The sequence below is a fragment of the Rousettus aegyptiacus genome, unplaced genomic scaffold, assembly GCF_014176215.1.
Source record: "Rousettus aegyptiacus isolate mRouAeg1 unplaced genomic scaffold, mRouAeg1.p scaffold_m13_p_7, whole genome shotgun sequence".
NCBI lineage: Eukaryota > Metazoa > Chordata > Mammalia > Chiroptera > Pteropodidae > Rousettus > Rousettus aegyptiacus.
Genome location: NW_023416310.1, coordinates 8,185,080 through 8,205,025, shown reverse-complemented (window position 1 = coordinate 8,205,025; position 19,946 = coordinate 8,185,080). Strand labels below are relative to the sequence as shown.

The following is a 19,946-nucleotide window of genomic DNA, read 5'->3' as shown; positions in this document are numbered from 1 at the left end:
TTTTCCCTGTTTTCTTGTGGAAATGAACTGGAAAAAGAATCCCAAATGGGAATTGGGAAACACAGGACCCGAGGTCGAGAAAAGGCTGTAAAAAACCAATAGTGCTTTGAGATAATTCTGCAATAATTCCTAGAAACATCCACCCCTTGGTATTTAAACCCTGAAGACAAGATACTCGGAGGCTATTCATGAGTAGGCGATTAAAAGAGGGTGTCTTAAAGACAAGCTATTCTGGAATGTAAATTAAAAAGAAAAAAAAAGTAAATTTCTGACTTTTAGACGGCGGCTGTGTAGTCTTTTAAAATAGTCAATGGCACATACAATGGCCTGCAGAAACTTCCATGGATAAGTGGGTGAGGAGGGACCATATTAGGACTACTAAGGTTTATTTTCTTTCCTCTATTACTGTGTGAAATATAGAGTAACAATTTTGTTTGAATGTGTATTCAAAATTTTCTTGAATGTGTATAGGTACAAAAAGTTTGGAGCGCAGTAGACTTGCTTGAAAACATGTTTTTGGTAACATAGAACCGGTGTTGTGTGACCATGGGCAAGTCCTATCGCTCTTTAAGTTTTCAGTTCCTTTTCTGTAGTTGGAGAAAATAACATAGTACCCAACTCACAGGATTCTTAAATACCTTGGGGGGGGGGTGTGTAGAATAATAGATTGTTACAGTTATATCTCTAGGTTTATCTGTAGTTAAGATAAAACATTTATTGAGCCTGGCAGAAATTAAGTACACATGACATACTAAAGTCATGAAAGTGAAAAACAGGCTTTACTCCCCAAATGTTTATTTTATTGAGTGTCTAGATGTAGAATTTCATATAAAGCCTGCCTAAGTTTTGACTATCAGCTTTACACTTAAAGAAAATGAAAGCTGTACTAGGTATTTTCAGGAATTAATAAGTAACAAAATTTTATCATAATAGTATATATATATTATATTTAAGGCATATTTAAATGTCACAGTTCTGTATACACATATACTCGTGTCCAGATGACTGAGGGTCAAATGTAATTACTTATATTAATGTTAACATTTTTGACTCACTAGTTAATGAGATACATCTTTTCTCACTCAGTGTTCTTTTCCTGGTGACCAAATTCAAAATTCTGTAGCTTTCTTCGTTGTATTCTCTCATCCACCTCTACTGTAAACTATACTGTCTACTGGCCTCTCCATCTCAATATCCCAGTAGCAATTCAAACTCAGTGTTTGCAAACAAAATAAATGTGTTATTTATCCTCCCTCCTTGCCGAACTTGCTTTATCTACTTATAATGGCATTTAGTATTGTGAAGATTTTTTCTGAAAATTAAACACAACATGGTTTGTTACTTAATTCTGATATATTTATTGCGAAGAAATATTAAATACTATGAAGAGCTTTGTGGATTCCAGAATATTTAAAAGTATTTGGGGGGCAGGGCGGACGTCTGTTTATATCTCTTTAGCCTATTAGAAAAATATTACTGCTTTAACCTTATCTAACTTTCAAGATATTCATGTTTCTTTTTTTTTTTAAAAAAAATCCATTATTGTTAAATTACAAAGTGATTCCTATTTTAAAAGATAGGATCCTTCAATGTCTGTTAGATGTATGTTACCATGGCAACCTAATAGCAAACTGCAAATCCCAGGCTAAGCACAGCAAATAAAAAACATCGTCGTCATATAGCGTGCTGTCTTCTGTGTAGCAGAGAATCCCACACTCATTGTAAGAACCTTATCACACTTACCTTTGTTCATTTGCCTCCCCCCCCCCCAATTTACTTGAAAAACTGCCGTTTTCTATCAGTGGTAAAATACTAAAATCAATCAGCTGATGTCTAAGTGCCAGCCGACTACAAGATCATGTATTAGGCATTTTTAAAAAAGTATCTAAAAGATTTTTAATATTGTGAGAACCAAAAAGTAATGTTCTTTTGTGCTTCTGTAATAAATAAATTACTGCACCGTAACTGAGAAGGGAATCAAGGAGAGGTGGGAGGGAAGAAAATTGGAAAATAGCTTGATGCTATTCTAGGGAATTTAAATTAGCAGCAAGCTGAAACTAATATACATCAATTCTTGTTATTAAATAATTTGAGAAGTATATTTGATTTTCACATTTTGAGTTGTATAAGAGATTCAAAGGAAACATTCAATTATTTGTGGAAAAGATGTTGACTATTATGGAATTGTGACTGTAATGCTGATATTGTCTCGAAAGGCATTTGTTTAGGTTAAATGTCCTTTGGATGTTAAGTAATATACCTGTTAAATTTATAATAGATACATATGATTTTTGATATTTACTTTATTATGATAAATTAAGGGTAGGACAAAGTTCTGGTTTTTGAATGTGATTTACACCAGTTCTCAAACTTTAATATACTTATGAATCATCAGAGATCTTGTTAAAATGAAGATTCTGATTCACTTGGTTTAGGGTGTGGCCTGAGAATCTAGATACTTAACACATTTTCAGTATATGTAGATGCCACTTGCTGGTCCTTGTACTGTACTTTGAATATCAAGTCTACAAGTGACTCTATGGTGTGGGGAGCTTCTCTGCTGCTCTAATTTCTTGCTTGCTAGCTGTGCCTTATAATCTATGGCACTGTGTCATGGACTTGCTTATAGTATCCCCTAGAGCAGCAGTTTGCAAAGTGTGGCCCAAGCATCTCTGAAACCCTTTCACAGGATCTACAATGTCAAAACTTTCATAATAACTGAAGGATGTTATTTGCCTTTTTCACTTTCATTCGCTTGTGAGTGTACAATGTAGTTTTCCGGTTACGAGATGGGTGATGATGTCATTGCTCTGATGATTGATGGGATGTGTACTTGTGTGTTTTTTGTTTCGAATGTTTATCAGTTGTAATTGATAATATGGCAAATATCGATAGATATAAACAGAAGCTCTTTGAGTTTCATAGTATCTTTTAAGAGACCACAGTCTTTGAGAACTGCTGCCCTGTGGTGTTGGGCCATGGACACACTTGATCTAGAACTTTACTGGAGCAAGTCTTTCCTTAGCCGCAGTGACTGCTAAGCCAGAGTGGGAGTTTCAGCTCCCCACATGGTCAGAATAGACACTGCAGTGGTGTGGCCTCCTTACCACTTTGGGCGGTGGTAAAAGGCTCTAACACCATCCAAGGGGGGTGGGAGCAGGTAGCGCCTTATCACTGCTCAGTGGGGGTGGATGCCTAGGCTCTCTAGGTGGTCTCCACTGAAGCTATTATCATGGCTGCTCACGTGGCCTACCTACATCGCCTTCTCTGACAAGGAGCCGAGGTGGGATGTTGAAATGCCTCCTTACAGGCTCACCAGGGTGAATACTCACTTGGTCTTTGCTGGCACTGTAGGGAGGAAGAGAGGGCCCGAGTTTTCTTGGTGGTATTTGGCTGGGGTAAAACCATTATTGCCTGAAAGCTTTATGTCTTGTTTGGCTGCCCTGTTCCCAGTCTTTCAGCTGGAGGCAACGAGCCTTGTTGAGCCCCACCCCCACCCCTTAGTTCTGCACCTGTTGGTGTCTTCCTGAGCTCTGAGATACTTGAAGCAGAGCAAAAACTCAGGAAACTCAGCAAGGTGTCATTCTGTGGGTGTCGAGGTCCTTGGCCAGTCTGCCGCCTCTTTCAGAGACTTCCTGTGTTTGTTTTGCATATAATTTCCAAGGTTTTTAGTTTTACCAAGCAGGAGGAATAGGGAAGGATACACCTAATCCACATTCCTGGAAGTGGAAGGCCCTGATCGCTTTTCGTTTTTTTATTTTTCCTAACTCGCACTGTGGCAGAACTGTAGGCCCACTGCATATCCCTTTTATTTGGTTATATAATAAACATTAAAATATTCCCATTAAAGAAAAACTGGATTTGATAAAGCGAAGGACTAGTTTTTGGAGAACATGTTTTTAAAACTTAATTGCATAGAATTTCCATGAAAGGAGTCATGACTACGGTTGAAGATTTTATAAACTGTAAACTAATTTTGTGTAATAAATTTGGGGCTTTAAGTTGTCAGAATTTTGGAAAATAAAATTTAGAAAAATTGATTTAGGAAGATATAGTGAACTTGTAAAAACCAGTGTACAAGATAGAAATTAAAATTTCATAAAGTTAACTTTAGAACAGCCTTCACGGTCTCATAGCTTTAAGTCTAGTTCTTCGTGACTTTCAAAAAAAAAAGAACATTTAAATGTCATGCCACAGAACTGATTTCAGAGCATTAAAAAGATAAGGAAACTGCGTATTTTACTTAATGAATTGTCACAATAGCAAACTTGACAAAGGTGGTTCCCCAGAACAGTTGCTCCAAATTATGTATCGATATTTGATGTTTCTGAAATTAGGTCTGTCACTATAAGTCGAGAAAGCAGTGGGGGAGAAAAGAATCACACTGTCTGAATGTCTGTCCCCACCCTCTGCTCGCTCACGTTCATCCTCTAGAGTCTCATTCTGTGGTTTCTTGCTGTCACACTGCATTAGCCTCCCTCCCTCCCAGCACACACTGACACTTAAGACTGGCTCTCTTGCCCTGTGGGCATGTCATATCTTCTAGGGAGGCTATGACTGGAATCTTTCAGCTGAAATTCACGAGAGAGAAAATCTCATTTAATCTGTTGCCGCCCAGGCACCTGGTGCAAGCAGGGTTGCCCCGGTACAGCACTTGAGGGACTTAAAACGGATCGAGACTAGAACTGTTCTCATATTCTTTTTCTGTATGCTAGAAATTTTTGATTGCCTGCATCATGAATTTTTCAAAGTACCTATCTTTTGAGGTCTTAAATGTATTTTAAAGGAAAAATGAAAGCAGCAATCAGTTTTCATAACATTTTATTTCAGTCGGACGATCAGCTTTGACTTGTGGTATAGTATTCACAAAAAAATCTTGTGTTATTTTAAATATGTCAATTTTCTAGGTATGGTCTGTTGGTAATGGAGTTTCTTTAGGGAACAGTTAGGAAAACTACTGGCGTTAGGCAGCACTGCTTCAAATATGCTTCTCTGGGAAAATAATTTAAAATTAGTTTTATTGGATTCAGTATTACTTTATAACTTGTAAAAGTTAGATGATTGCTCTGGAATAATTTTAGAAGGCTTTTTACCATCTCCGTTAGTAGATCTAGTAAACTAGAAACCACAGTTATGCAAAATCTTTTACCGTAGGTGGGTTTAGGAGTCAAAACATTTAGGTAGGTGCAAATCTATAAAATCTTGGCCATGAATAACGATGTAAAAGCAACTAGTGTAGCATATGCAGATGATTTATGAGAGAAAGAAAGAGACACAGAGAGACACAGACATTTATTAACTTCTGTAGGTTAGAAGTCTGGCATGTCCCACTAGGCCAAAATCAAGTTGGCAGCAGGGTTCTGTTCCTTTCTGGAGGCGCTAAGGGAGAATTGGTTTCCTTGCCTTTCCAGCCTCTAGTGGACACCTGCATTCTGTAGCTCATGGACCCCTTCCTCCACACAGATGATATTTTTACTTTCTTTAAAAGTAAAAATGAAGGAACATAGTACTTAAAACTTAAGCTTTGTCGAGTTTATTTTGTTAAGTTTAATGTCTATGGAACAGTCCTGTGGATGCTGTACTTCATTTACTTCGTGGTTACTATAATGTTTTAATATTTGTTCAGACCCGATGGCCAAAAGAAAGGAAGATAATTTCTTCTCTCCTGAAAATGCCAAAAGACCAAGACAAGAAGAGTTGGAGGATTTTGATAAAGATGATGATGAGGATGAATGTACAGTTTCTTTCATTAATGGTACCTCTACTTTGGTAAGTATAAAATTATAAAATTAGTCTTTTTTGATTAGCATATTTCTCATGTCTGGTTTATATGTCATACTCTTGATAATTAAATATCAGGAAAGGCAGTATGAGTTTTAAAAAGCAGATGTGAAATAATCTGAGTAATTTTGAAGTTTTTGTTAAGTAGAAAAAATTAGTAGAGAAAACAATGATACCAAGAGGTGGTTCTTTGGAAACATCAACAGAATTAAACCTCTGATGAGACTGAAAGAGGAGAAAAAAGAGAGAAGACTCAGATTTCCAGTATCAGCAATGAAACAGTAGCCACGACCACACACCCTGCAGACATCAAAAGGATAGTAAGGGAAAACTGTTCACAGCTCTATACACATAAATTTGACAACTTAGATGGAGTGGGCCAATTCTTTAAAAAGCACAAACTATCAACAATTTACCCACTATGAAATAGATGATATTAATCACTCTACAACTGTTAATGAAATTTAACTCATTTTTTAGAAACTCCTTATAAAGAAATCTTCAGACCCCATTGGTTTGACTGGAAAATTATACCAAATATGAAAAAAGGATTAATATGAATTGTACACAGTCATTTCCAGAAAATGTAAGGTGAGGGAACACTTTCCAATTAATGTATCTGATACCAAAACTAGACAAAGAGGGTACTAAAAAAGCAAACTACAGAACAATGTACCTCATGGCTACAGACACAGAAATTTTAAGGTAATATTAGCAAATAGAATTCAGTAATTTATAAGAATTATATGCGATGATCAAGTGGTTTATTCTAAGCATGCAAGGCTGGTTCAGGATCAGAAAATAAGGCAGTGTAATTCACCATTTTAATAGGCTAAAGAAGAAAAATCACACGATCATATCAATACAGAAAAGACAGTTGACAAAAATTTAATATTCATGATTAAAATTCTCAGAAAGTAGGAACGGAGGGGAACTTCCTCAGTGTGATAAGAAGCATTGACAAAAAACTTACAGCTAATATCATACTTAATGGTGAAATACTGAACTGTCTTTTCCTATGATCAGAAAAAAGGCAAGGATATCTGTTCTCATCACTATTTTAACATAGCACTGGGTAATTTAGTCAGTGTAATAAAGCAAGAAAAAGAAACAAAGTTACACAAGTTGGAAAAGAAAAAAATAAAACTGTTTCTATTTGCAGATGACCTCATTGTCTGCATAGAAAATCACAGAATTACAAAACAAACAAACGAATAAAATTAATAGATGCATATAGTAAGGTTGGGAAATACAAGATAAACTTTTTTTTTTTTAAGTCACTTGTCATTGACATTGAATGTAGGGGCATTGAAATTCAAAATACAGTACCATTCACAATTGCTCCAAAAAGAGAAATACTTAGGTCTAAATCTAACAAAATATGTAGAGGACTTACATGCTGAAAACTGTACAATGCTGATGAAATGGGTCAAAGAAGACCAAAATAAATGGAAAGGTGTACGATGTTCATGGACTAGAAGACTCAACATAGAAAAGATGTTGGTTCTTCCCCCAAAATGACATATAGGTTAAATGCAATTTTATCAAAATTCCAGCAAGATGTTTTGTAGATATATATAAATTTTTTACTGAAGTTTTCTGAAAAGGCAAAGGAACTAGTATAGATAAAACAATTTTGAAATAGAAGAATAAAAGTGGGAGGAATCAGTCTACCCAATTTCAAGACTTACGATTTACTACAATAATCAAGACAATGTGGTGTTGGTGTAGTGGTAAACACATAGATCAATGGAATAGAACAGAGCAGCCAGAGATACACACAAATCATAATGAACTTAATTTTGACAAAGGTACAAAGGCCCTTTTAACAAGTGTACTGCAACAGACATCTATAGGCAAAAAAGTGAACCTCAACCTAAGTACAGAAATTAGCTCAGAATTGGGTAACAGATTTAACTATAAAATGTAAGACTAAAATTTTTAGAAACCAACACAGTGTAGATCTTTGGGATCTAAGGCTGGGCAAAGAACTCTCAGACTTGACACCAAATGCACAAACCGTAAAATGGAAAAATGTTAAACTGAACCTCAGCAAAATTAAAAATATTTTATCTGCAAAAGACTCTGTAAGAGGATGAAAAATCAAACTATATACAGACTAGGAGGAAATATTTGCAAACCACATATATAACAAATACTAGTACCTCAAATATATAAAGAACTCTCAAAATTCAGCAGTTAAAAGCAAATGATCCAACTTAAGAATGGGCAGAAGACATACAAAAACATTTCACCGAAGAGCAGGATACATAAATAGCAAGCACATGGCATGATGTTCATGATCATTTGTCATGCAAATTAAGACCACAATAAGATATCAGTATATACCATCAGAATGGCTAAAATTAAAAAAAAACACACACACACAATGAAAAACAATGACAACATTAGATGCTGGCAAGGATGTGGAGAAACTGGTCATTTATATATTGCTAGTGGGATGTAAAATGATAGAGCCACTCTGGGAAATAGTTTGGCATTTTCTTTAAAAAATTTAACATGTAACTACCTACCCAGCATTTGTCCCAGAAATGAAGATATATCTTCACACAAAAATCTGTAGATGAATGTTTCACACAGCTTTATGTGTAATAGCAGAATACTGAAACAACCCAGATGTCATTTATTTGGTGAGTGAATGGTTAAACATACTATGATGTATTCATACTATGAAATACTAATCACTAAAAAGCTGTGAACTGCTGATATAGGCAGCAATAGACAATTATGTCAAGTGGGGGGAAAAAAAACCTCAAGGTTCTGTATGATTCCATTTATATAACATTCTTGAAATGACGATGATACAGAAGTAGAGAAGATACTAGTGGGCCAGAGTTAAGAAGGGGATGGATTGGGTGGGCTGTGGATGTGGCTTTATATAAAGGGGCAACGTGAGGGATACTTACTTTGACTGTGTCGAAGTCAGTCCCTTGGAAGTGATAATGATTCCATAGTTTTCAAGACATTACCATGGACAGAAACTGAGTAAAGGAGTCATAGGGCATCTGTGTTATTTCTTACAGCTGCATCTGAATCTACAATTCGATCAAAACAAAAATTTTTTATATTTTAAAACGTCTTTCACCATGATTTCTGGTATTCTGCTCATACAATGATTTAAGTGTCTTCTGCTTTTTAATAAGAATGATTCCTGGAAGAGGAGAGTCCAGGGTTTTTTTTTTTTTTTAAGAAACTTTAAATGCTAGAGACATTAAGTGTTCTTCGAAAAAATTGGAATGTTTGGTAAAATATGTTGATTTATTTTGTTATTTCTAAGTATGAGGTGTGACCACTGTGTGCCACTCTTGATGAAAACATTTATAAACGTCTAATGTAACCAAGATTTACGAGTGGGAATTCCTTCTGTTTTGTAGATTTAGAAACCACATATTCTTTATACATTATCAAAGTCACATAGTTATAATAAGTGACTGACACAGAAAGTCACAAGAAAATCAGACTTTGCCTTTTAAGAATGGGTACTCTATGAATTGTCTATATCAAGGTCAGCATTCAAATTATAGCTGGATAATCACCTTTCAGAGGGGGTCTAAATATGGTTCTGTATATCACAGGCAGTTTCCGTACACCAGTGGTTCTCAACCAGGGGACTTTGCACCCTCCCGAGACATTTAGCAATGTCTGGCTGTGTTTTGGTTGTCACAGCTGAGGGGGAGGTCCGTGCTACTCGCACAAGGCACAAGATAGCCCCGCCTCCAACAAAAAATGATCTGACTCAGAATGTTAGTATTCATGTTAAGAAACCTGTGGTACACTTATTCCATCCTTTAGGGACTTTACAGTGCATAGGTACTCATATTAGGTTCCCAGTTAATTTCATCGTATTGATTGAAGTTAATGTTACTCATTTTCTGTAGCTTTTTTTCATTGATAACATTGCTGGTCTTCTGCTAGCAATCGCTTACACGATTATAGTGAGTGAATTAGACAGGTTGATTGTTTTCTCATTGTTCTTTATTAATAGACTGCAGCAGAAGTTGGAATAATTGAGAGTATTCAGCTCAGAAACTTCATGTGTCATTCGATGCTTGGACCCTTCAAATTTGGTTCTAACGTCAATTTTGTTGTTGGCAACAATGGAAGTAAGTGCTTTTGCCTTTTTTAACTTTGAGAAGTTCCTTGAGGTTAGACTGCATTAACACTTTTAATTCGCTGCTTATTAGTGCTGATAAATCTAAGCTTTACATCTATAATTCGTGATCATGAATATTTTCAGTATTTGCTGCTTATCTGCACTTTTAAGAAAATGGTGAGTTAACTGTAGGTTCATTATGTGTACAATAGGGATAAACATTTTCTGCTTTTCCCTTAAACCCATTTATCATGAGATTCATATCACAGAAGAATGATTAAGCTCTCATCATTCAGATTGAGGCAGCCCTGTGTCTCACATTATTGAACGTTGTAGCACGGCATAAATAAAATGCCATGGGAATCCAAACACAAAACAAATTCTCACTTTTGTGGCCATTGAAAGCATTAAGAGGAAGTAGTATTTGTGCTGGTACTTGACTGAAAATTATAGATTCTTTAGGTCTCAGTGAGATGCTCCAGGCAAAGATCATTCATCGGCCAAGATTTGGAGGGACAGCAGTAGATGTTTGTGGAAGTGGCGAATAACCTTATATCGCTTTATCATGTCATCCCTGGTAGGGAGGGACAGAAACCGAGAGTCCTATTGTCGGTGATACTGTTGAGGATGTTGACTGCCATGAGAAAGATTTGGGGGTTTTATTCAGAAGTCAGTGGAGAACCACTTAAAGTTTTTGAGTAAAGTGATGACATGGTCAAGATTTGTGAAACCAGCTGACCACACTGGAGAATAGATGCGAAGGGGGAAGACACAGGTGTTAGAAAGACAGGTTAGGTCGCTCTCGTGATAGACCAGCCAGGCTCGAGGTGTTGCCAGCTTGACTGAGCCAGTACACAGGGACGGAGGCTGGTCCGAGTCTACAGCTGGTAACGGTGCTGGGACTTGAAACTAGGTGTGTGTAGCTCCAGTCTGTTTAGTGCCTTGGTTTCCCTGTTCTATATTCAGTGTTCTTTTTCAGAAGAGAATGGACAAAGGGATCCAGTGGTCCAGGGAGGCCACATGGGGCAAGAAGTGAAGAAAGACCAGAGGGTTCTGTAGTTAGGTCTTTTCTTATTTTTTAACTTTTGAAACTGATTTTTATTAATAAAACTTAAGAAGACATAATGCAATTAGTGGGAAGTGGAAAGAAAAGAGAGAGTTAGAATAGGGATGTGAAAGGCATCCCAGGAACTAAGTTGGGTTAACTAGTGGTGTGTTTTGGTTAATTTGGAGTATCTTGTGGAAGATGCTGGGCCGATAAGAGTTGATTAAATTGATCGATCATGGAATTCATAAAATGGTTATCATATTCCGGATAATTTTGTAAATTTTGGAATTTTAGCTTGTGAGATTTTATGTCCATTAGGATAAAAAGAAGTATACTGCGAGGAGGTAACGAATGAGTACTATTCACATTAGGAGTAATTTTTGTGCAACTCTTACATAAAACATTATATGACTGGTAATTTTTCATATTTAAGGTTCTTCATTCAGCAGACGTGCAGTTGCCTGTGGCGGCACATATCGGAGATCCAGCACTGAATAGCGTAGACAGCATTCTTGTTCCTGTGGAACTTGGATTCGAGGGCTGTTAAAATAGGTTTTGGTTTCTAAGAACTTGTGGAAAAAGTAAATTGTAATTAAATTAGAATGCAATAAAAGCGAGATGCATTAAGTCTATATGTATAGTTAGTTTATTTAATAAACTAATGGGCCAGGATACAGTGGTGGTTTTAGGTTGGAAAGTTATCGACCATTTATTCCATTTTCTTATTAGTGGCCCGAACTTAATTCCTGAAATGTACTAATTTTTTGTAATAACAGTTGCTCAGTATTTTATAATATATACAACTTTTTTTTAAAAACCTTATTGCTTTGGCATTGGAACAAAATTATAATTGAAGTATAACACTTTCAGGGTTATACTAATTCACATTTTCATTCAGAAATCTTTTTACAGCAAATTTAGGAGTGAGCCTTTTCTCCCCTGTCTTTAATGATTGTGATTTCTTCAACACCTTTCTCCTTAGGCGGGAAGAGTGCAGTACTCACAGCTCTCATAGTTGGTCTTGGTGGAAAGGCAATCGCCACTAATAGAGGATCGTCTTTAAAAGGTTTTGTGAAAGATGGACAGACGTAAGTGTTTGCTTTCCATGAGTATTTTTCACTTCTTTGGTCAGAACAGCTACTTTAGATTCCCAGTTCACATAGAAATTATAGGAAATGAACTGGCTTCTCGGAACGGGGGCACCTTTTCAGTCCTTTCTCTCGCTCCCTGTTGCCAGCATGGCTCACTGTCGCCTGTTATCCTCTGCAGACAGAAAGCTTGTGTAAATCATTGCCTTATGCACGCCCACCTTCATCTTGTTTCTTTTACCTTTCTGGAAGAACGAGTGTTGATAAATCTGTCTGCTTGTGTTTAAAGGAATAGTTATAAACATTGGACTTTCCCGACTCTTGATCCAGACCCAGCTATATCAAGTCCATGCTGTTATGACATAGGCGAAAGCAGAATCTGTGACCGGCAAAAGTGTCTCTGCACAGACTTTCTGCCTCTGGCTCTTTAAGACTTCCAAAAAATTCTTTTTTTATATCCTTTACCCAGGTGGTTTGATTTGAGGACCACACTCACAAGTCTGTGTGTGGTCCAGCTTGGCTCTTGGTGAATGGTCATATAAATACCCTCTTTGGCTTTACATTTTTATTTCTTTTTGTTATAACTTTCCTTTGCTTAAATGTATAATAATTGCCCGGTTTACATCATCATACACTCACGGCCTTTTGCCCGTTAGGAGCTTTCTTCAGGATGATGTCCTTTTTAATATGGCCTCGGATAGCTCTACAGGGACCCTTGTTTCTCCTGAAAGCTAGATGCCCCAGACTATCTGGGCTCCTAGACCGAGGCCGCTTCCAGTGCTCGGTGCTCTCTCACGCTGGTGCCCCAAACACGGAGAACTGTGATAATTAACAGTGATTTTTTTTTTATGTTTTTTTCCTCTACTCAGTGTTGTATCCATTTAACTTCTCCCTTTTTATTACTAAAAAACAGAACGAGGACGGGGTGTGAGTTAGGATTTCTCAGAAACCTGTCATCTGGTGGTTACTAGTATCAGTTCAACACCAACAGAAATCCCCAGTTCGGGGTGCAGTCCTGAAGGAAGTTTTAGTCATTGCAAAGAGCTCAGTTGTGATCTAGCACAGCTGTGAGAACAGCGCCGTTGCAATAGTAGCACAGCTCAGTTATGAAGCAGCGTGGCTGCAAGGTGGCCCTGGGGCCAGACCCTCCCTCTGGCTAGACAGCTCTGCTCCACTTGCTCTGATCCGGTCCATTCTACTTTGCTAGAGTGAGAGAGACATCTTCAGAGATGTTTCAGCTCTAGGTGGGGAAAAACAGTCTTCAGTGGAAAGGGAAAGTGCTCCCCAAGCCAGAGGGGAGCAGATTTATATAAGCAGAGGCCTCCTCCCCTGGTCCCTGATGGATTCGTCTTCATACAAATGAAGACTCCAAATCTTCACAGTTTGATTGGTCTGCAAAGCACTGTCCTATTGGTCAGAATGGAGCCACTCTGATTGGTTGTCGAACATGCTATAGGGGTGGGGTATAGTTGCACAGTTCCGATTGCATGGGAAAGCCTCACTCCTATTGGTCGAAATAGCATTCCAGGAACTCCTTTATAAAGGGTGGCTGGGATGGCCGGAACACAGTGAAGCAAATAGTTCAATGCAGGGAGCAAGCAGCTTTGTGCAGGCTTCTACCTGAAATGGGATTTGCATGAGAAGCTCCTATGTAGAAATGGCTGCTAGGCTCTGTATTTTTTAAATTTGAGCCCAGTTAGTCACCATCCACCCTTCTTAGTAGGTCTCTTCTTTCTCAGGGTCCATAAACCTTAGGAATCTTAACCCTAAGTTAGGGTTCCAAGTTAACTCAGGATAAGCAGGGAAAAGATACACAGAAAATTATTTAGCATGCTGTGTGGCCTTGGAAAAGAACTATTTGGTAACAGTTCTCTAGTATATTTTGTTCCTACTTATCTTATTTGGGCCCTGGCCCACCAAGGTCTTCTCTCTCATAGTCCCCAAACAAAATTATGTCTGAAATAAAAAATTAGTTACTTTAACAGTTAATAGTCCCAACTCAGTTTCAGTTCATTATATTTAACTATACATTTGTTGTCTAAACAATCACTGAGTCTCCCTAGCCAGATAACACATTCATCTTTCAAACAGAAGCTTTAGGAAGAAATCGTTTTTTTCTGTATCATTAAATGTTTTATTTTTTCCATTTGGGAAGAACCTGGACCAAAGCAGAAACTTCCTTTTGAGACTTGACCTTGGAATACCACACAAAGAAGTTAGGGAGAGAAGGAGGAAGGAAAGAAGAAAAAGAAAGAGGCTAGCTTACATAAATCACGAAGTTTTGAGGATACAGATGCCTGTAGGTAGGAACATTAATATGTTTTAAATGAGTTAATAGCAGTTAAAAGCTATAGTGAGCTCAGTCTCATTTTTACTGACGTGTCTGAAAAAGTATCTGTAAACAGCTTTTCCAGACCTATAACTATTCCTCTTGTCATTGGTATCTATAAAATTCCCCTTATAGTCTTTGAATTAGTCATTATGTTTTCACAGAATCAGCTCACTGAGCTTTTCAGTTCTATTCATAGTTTATCCTGCGTCTAAAAATGTATGTGGTTATCCCACCTCACCTCGCGAGGGAATCCTAAGGACTCTCCTCCCCATTGTCAACGTCGCACTCTCCATTTGTGACATCTGGTTGTTGGGCTGCCTTAGAGATGCTTGCCGAACACAGGAGAAACCAGAGAACTATGCCTTGAGACCCTTTACCTGGGCCTCAGCCCTCTGACTGTCCCCCAGCCTTTTTCAGTGATTGGGGGACAGCGAATCCATTCTCCTAATAGTATATCTTCTTCCATGGATACCTCACACCGTGACCCAAGATCTCTTGCCCCTGGCTCTTCTGGTTCTTCCTGAACATGGTCAATTCACTGTTCCGATGTTCGCACCGGTGGTGCTGGGATCTTTGCCTCAGTCCTGCTTTGACATCAGCTCCGGCCCTGGGAGTGGGCTATGGAGGGGTGAAAACTCACGTTTTTGCTCTGCATTCCTGATTCAGCAAGTCAAGGTTACAGGACTTTTTGTGGATGTGCTGGTTCCTCAGAGAATGGGCAGCGGCATCATATTTTTACATTGCTTTTTGCCTCGTTCCTCGATGTCATCAGTGTGCACTGCTGCCAGTTACCTTTGTGCAGATAGGTTCTTCCAGAGTTGAGAAAGAAGCCAGATTCTTCTGTAGCACTGCTACTCTGCATCGTCCTTAAGTCTCGCTTCACTTAAGCATCTCTCATATTTACAGACAGCAGGCTACCTGGCCCTTGAGTCAAGTGCCGCATCAGCCACATCAGTCTTCTGGGGAGGTAGCAGTTGGTGCCCAGCTCACTTGTCCCTGTCTCCTTATAAGCAGTTACTATTAGGCTGTTTTTTTTTTAAGCCTTAATTTTTCTAATAAAAAAAAAGAGCTAAGCAAACTCTTCCGTGTGTCTCCTGTAATATCAGTTTACAGTCAAGTCAGTTTTTTTCTATGTTTCCTACATATGGGAGCAATTTTGGAATATGATTACAAATTCATGAAAACAAGTTCTATTAAAGGTTTCACTTAATTACTAATTAAAGCAGTTTTGGATTAAAGGACTTTATCATTTTGTCAAGTACTGTTATTAACCAGAGAAAATATTTGTCTTTTATGTTTGAAGACATTATAAGTATGTATTTATTAATGTTCTTTTTAAAAAAAATTTTTTTTTTTACCAAGTCTTATTTTAACAGAAGTTAGAGTAAAAGAACTGATTTTCCCCCCTATAATGTTAAAATATTCATGGCTATAAATGTTTTGAACTTATTTGAAACTTTAAAAATAATTCCCTTATAATACTAATAAGACTTTATGAAATTTTGAGCTTTATATTTATTGGTATCAGTATTCTCACTTTATTGCCAAGTAATTGAAAAATTAAAGTTGCTTCCCTTGATTCTCATCCTCTTAGAAAATATTATCACTTCACCATAATTTTTACTTTATCCTTCTTAAAGGCCTTCTGTCAGCATGATGCTTTATTATGTAATTTAGAGTAGTCAGGCATTATAATATTGATTAGACGTTGCTTATAAGAAAACACATAACTTATCTACTTGATTTAAAACAAACAATTTTTTTATACAAATGTATTTCTATTATGGATAGAATAGTCAATTATATTTTATAAAGCTCTTATTCTAACCTTTAATTTTTTGTGAGATCTTTCACATCATTCTGTAGAAGCCTATCAGCCATCAACCCCTGGTATAACGCTACTTATCAAATGAATTAGCCTAACTACTTGGAAGTTTCGAAATTATCGTAAGCTAGTATCGTCGCACTGTACCTTCGCGTGACTTAGCTTAACCTTATTGCTTTAGCTCAGCAGATATCTCAATAACATTAAGGAACAGAGGTGATGACGCCTACAGAGCAAACGTGTACGGCGACTCCATCATTGTGCAGCAACACATCAGCATGGATGGAAGTCGGTCTTATAAACTAAAAAGTGCAACAGGTTTGTCGTGCATTTTTTATTTCATATAAAATGTTAGTAAACATCCAGTTAAAAAGAGGCAAGTGATTGCCCTGGTATCCATTGAAAGGGCACTGCTCATCTCCTGAGACGTCTTTCTTGTAGGGTGCTTGGTTGGTTGCATGTATGAATGTACATACACGTATTACACACAGTTTTTGTACCACTGGAGATTGTATAGCAAATCCCTGATTAGATGAATTCGAGTTCATTCGAAACAGGCTACGCCATTTTGTTCTCATCCGCAGACCTCCTTTCCCCCATAGTTTCTGTCCCACGTGAGAAGAGATGGTCAGCAAAAGGTGAGGAAGGACGGAAGGGCAGAGGAGGTGAATGTTAACTGAACAGGTAGATGAGAGGGAAGAGGAAAACGTTTAGCTACGGGAAGAGGAGGAGCACTGTCACTCCATCCGTACTTCCGCCGGTGTGAACGAGGGTCACGGTTAGTGCAGCACCCCGTTCATCAGGTGCATGCGTGTCCGGTGGCACCTCTCTAAAGATGAAAAGTAATCTTGATCTTTATAAATAATTGCTCTTATTTTTCTGTGTTGTTGCCCTATAAACAGTCTGGTCATTTTATGTTTCTCGTAACTAGGCACAGTGGTTTCTACTAGGAAAGAAGAGCTGATTGCAATTCTCGATCATTTTAACATACAGGTAATTACTAAATTTGTGTTTCCGATTAATTAATGCGCCTGGTTACTTTTGTGTGTGTGATTTCCTTTGTGGCATAGAAAAAATTAAATTGACTTCATGTGAGTAAATTGACCATAGGAAGAATATGTATTACTATTGTTAGTGAAGTTTCTTAAAATTTAGTTATTCAAAGGAAATGATACTATAACACCTTTCGTTGATAGGCCATCCGTCTACACCCGTGTGTGCTAAAGTTTAGGTTCATAAAGTCTCATGGTTCCTTTGCTTTCTGCTCTTCAGAGTAGCATCATAGTTTTCTAACCTCCATCGCTAAATTCTTGTAGAAAAGAAATTTATTCTAGGAAGATAAAACATTTTTATGTATTTTGGAGATATTGATCATATCCATAGGGTTGAGTCCTTTTTGCTAAGTTGTTTTGACTCAATAATTGGAAACAGGGCACATATAGTCCTGCAGCATTAGCACTGGAATTGTCTTTGGTGGTCTTCTAATCCAGACCCTTTGTTTTGTAGATGAGAAATTGAGGGCCAGAAAAAATAAATTTTCACTTAAAGTTGCCTGGGTACAACTACCGGGGGCCGGGGGGGGGGGGATGGGCACCTGGATGGGGATCCAGGCATTCCCGTTGCATTCCGATGCGCTATCCATGGTACCACCCTGTCTTATTCCAGAATGAAGATCGCTAAGACTCGTCACCAAGGAAAAAGGACGATTACAAGTCTGAGTCTCTTTCCTACTTTACTTTAGCACATAGCTGTCTAGAAAAAGTTTCTGTGATGGTAGAAATAGTCAATATTTTGCTGTTCAGTGGCGTAGCCACTAGCCATGTGTGGCTCTTGAGCGCCTGAAGTCTGTGACTGAGAAATCATATTTTTATTTTACTTAATTTAAGTGTAAGAAACTGCATGTGACAGGTAGCTTGCATTTCAGACAATACAGGTTTCGAAAAATAATTGAAATCTGGAGAAAAGCAGATATAGCAAATAAAATTGGGTCTAGAACATGAACAATTTGTTAAGCAGAATCAGGAAAACCAAATTTGGAGTTTATAGAATCAGAGGTGTTGGGAGAATCTTGAAGGGCATCCAGAATAGTTACCACACTCATACTTACCCAGTGGAGAGGTCACCTGTGCCTGAGACTTCTGGTTTATCTGTGAATTGCTGTATTTATTAGAAAGTTCTAATTATGTGAAAAGTTGAACGAAGCTTGTTTCTCTAAGCTCTCACTTCCTTGCGGAATGTAAAACGTGTTTATTCTCTTTCGAAATATTCGAAGATTGTTATAACTCCATTAGTCCTCATCTTGTATGATTCAGTTCACTGAAGGTTCAGGTTCATTGATCAAAATACAGAAGAAGGTCTAGAACTGCACTTACCGCTATAGTAGCCGCAAGCCACATGTGGGTATTGAGTCCTTGGAATGTTGGTAGTCCACGTGGTGTGAAATACACACCGGATTTTGAGGCTTAATGCAAAGGAATAACTCAATTTTTATATTGATTACATGTTAAAATGATAATACATTAGCTGTATTAGATTAAAATATTCAAATTAATTTTACCTGTTTCTTGTATTTTTAATGTAGATACCAGACATTTTAAAATTACATGTGTGGTTTGCAGTGTACCTCGGTTGGACAGTGCTTGCCTAGAATAACCAGGAGGGAGGAGAGTATTTAATGTCACTGTGTGCCTGGGTGTAGTTGTCCCCAGCGCCTCCCCTTCCTTTCTTTTCCCGGAGGTTGACCTGTCTCTGCTTGCTCGAGGGTCTCAGTAGGTGAAGCTGCAAAATTCTTAAATGATGCTTATTGTAGTGTAGGAACGAGGCCCCATTCCAGAAGGAATGAAAAGGGTGTGGAGAAAAGAATTCAGACTTTGGGGAAAGCTCTTAACCTCGAGCTGGTGGTAAGAAGTCCGTTCATTAAACCTAGTGCATTACGTCTTACTTTTAAGAAGACAGATGCAATGTGAAATTAAGATAAAGGGCAGGCGTTGTAGAAAATTATATGGCAGCCAGAGTCTTGTCTACCTAGATCATAAGAAAAATGCGATAATGTAGAAGTTTCTTTGATAACTGCATAATTGTTTTTGTTAGAAGAGGTGACCCAAAGTTTTACTTAAAAGGAAGATTTTAACCGTTGGTATAGTAACAAAGTACAATCAGTATTTTACAGATGGTGAAATGACGGAGTTTTAAGCTTTTAAAATTTATACTGCTCCTGCATATTCTGTAAATTAGGAACAAGATTATTTTCTAACATATTGGTTACTTGGTTATTAACACCAATGATAAAAGAGATAAAAACCTGAATCTTTTCGAAAAAAATATTAAAAAAATTTTTTTCAATTATACTTCGAATTGTTACTATACTTTAGTGTTTCCTTAAATGAACTTTAACTAACTCATTAGCCAAAGACAGTTTCATTCAAGCAGTGGCTTATTTAAAATGATTCCCTCCTCCAAAAGATAGAAATGTCTCCAGTATTTCCATTCGTTTCACGATGTCCTCATGAAGAAATAACCACAAATGGGAAACCTGAGAAACTGCTAAAAGAAAAATGAACAGTACTTGTCATCATAATTCGGATAAAAAGGAAACCAAGTTGGACTTCTTAGTATTTGGAGAATCTGAGTAACTTGCCCAGAGCTGCAGGAGAGGGTGGGGACAGAGCCCAAACAAGAACTGTCAGCCGACTCCCTTGCGAGGGCTTTTCCTGCAGCACTGAGTGACGGTTAACCCGTAGCATAGGAGTGATACTCTG

General features: G+C 37.6%; 1 protein-coding gene across 3 annotated transcripts in view; it reads left to right on the top strand.

Moving 5' to 3' along the window:
• The window catches only part of SMC6 (structural maintenance of chromosomes 6), a 59,188-nt gene that overhangs the window by 745 nt on the left and 38,497 nt on the right, over positions 1-19,946 (top strand). For 2 of the 3 annotated variants that reach the window (XM_016153887.2, XM_016153888.2), the window contains exons 2-6: positions 5,627-5,769; positions 9,788-9,905; positions 11,926-12,031; positions 16,370-16,506; positions 17,120-17,181. In XM_016153887.2, coding sequence (XP_016009373.1) covers positions 5,632-5,769; positions 9,788-9,905; positions 11,926-12,031; positions 16,370-16,506; positions 17,120-17,181 — 561 coding nt within the window. In that variant the 5' untranslated portion in view covers positions 5,627-5,631. Of the gene's footprint in view, positions 1-5,626; positions 5,770-9,787; positions 9,906-11,925; positions 12,032-16,369; positions 16,507-17,119; positions 17,182-19,946 lie in introns of those variants that run through there. The other variant, XM_016153889.2, reaches the window with a different exon arrangement.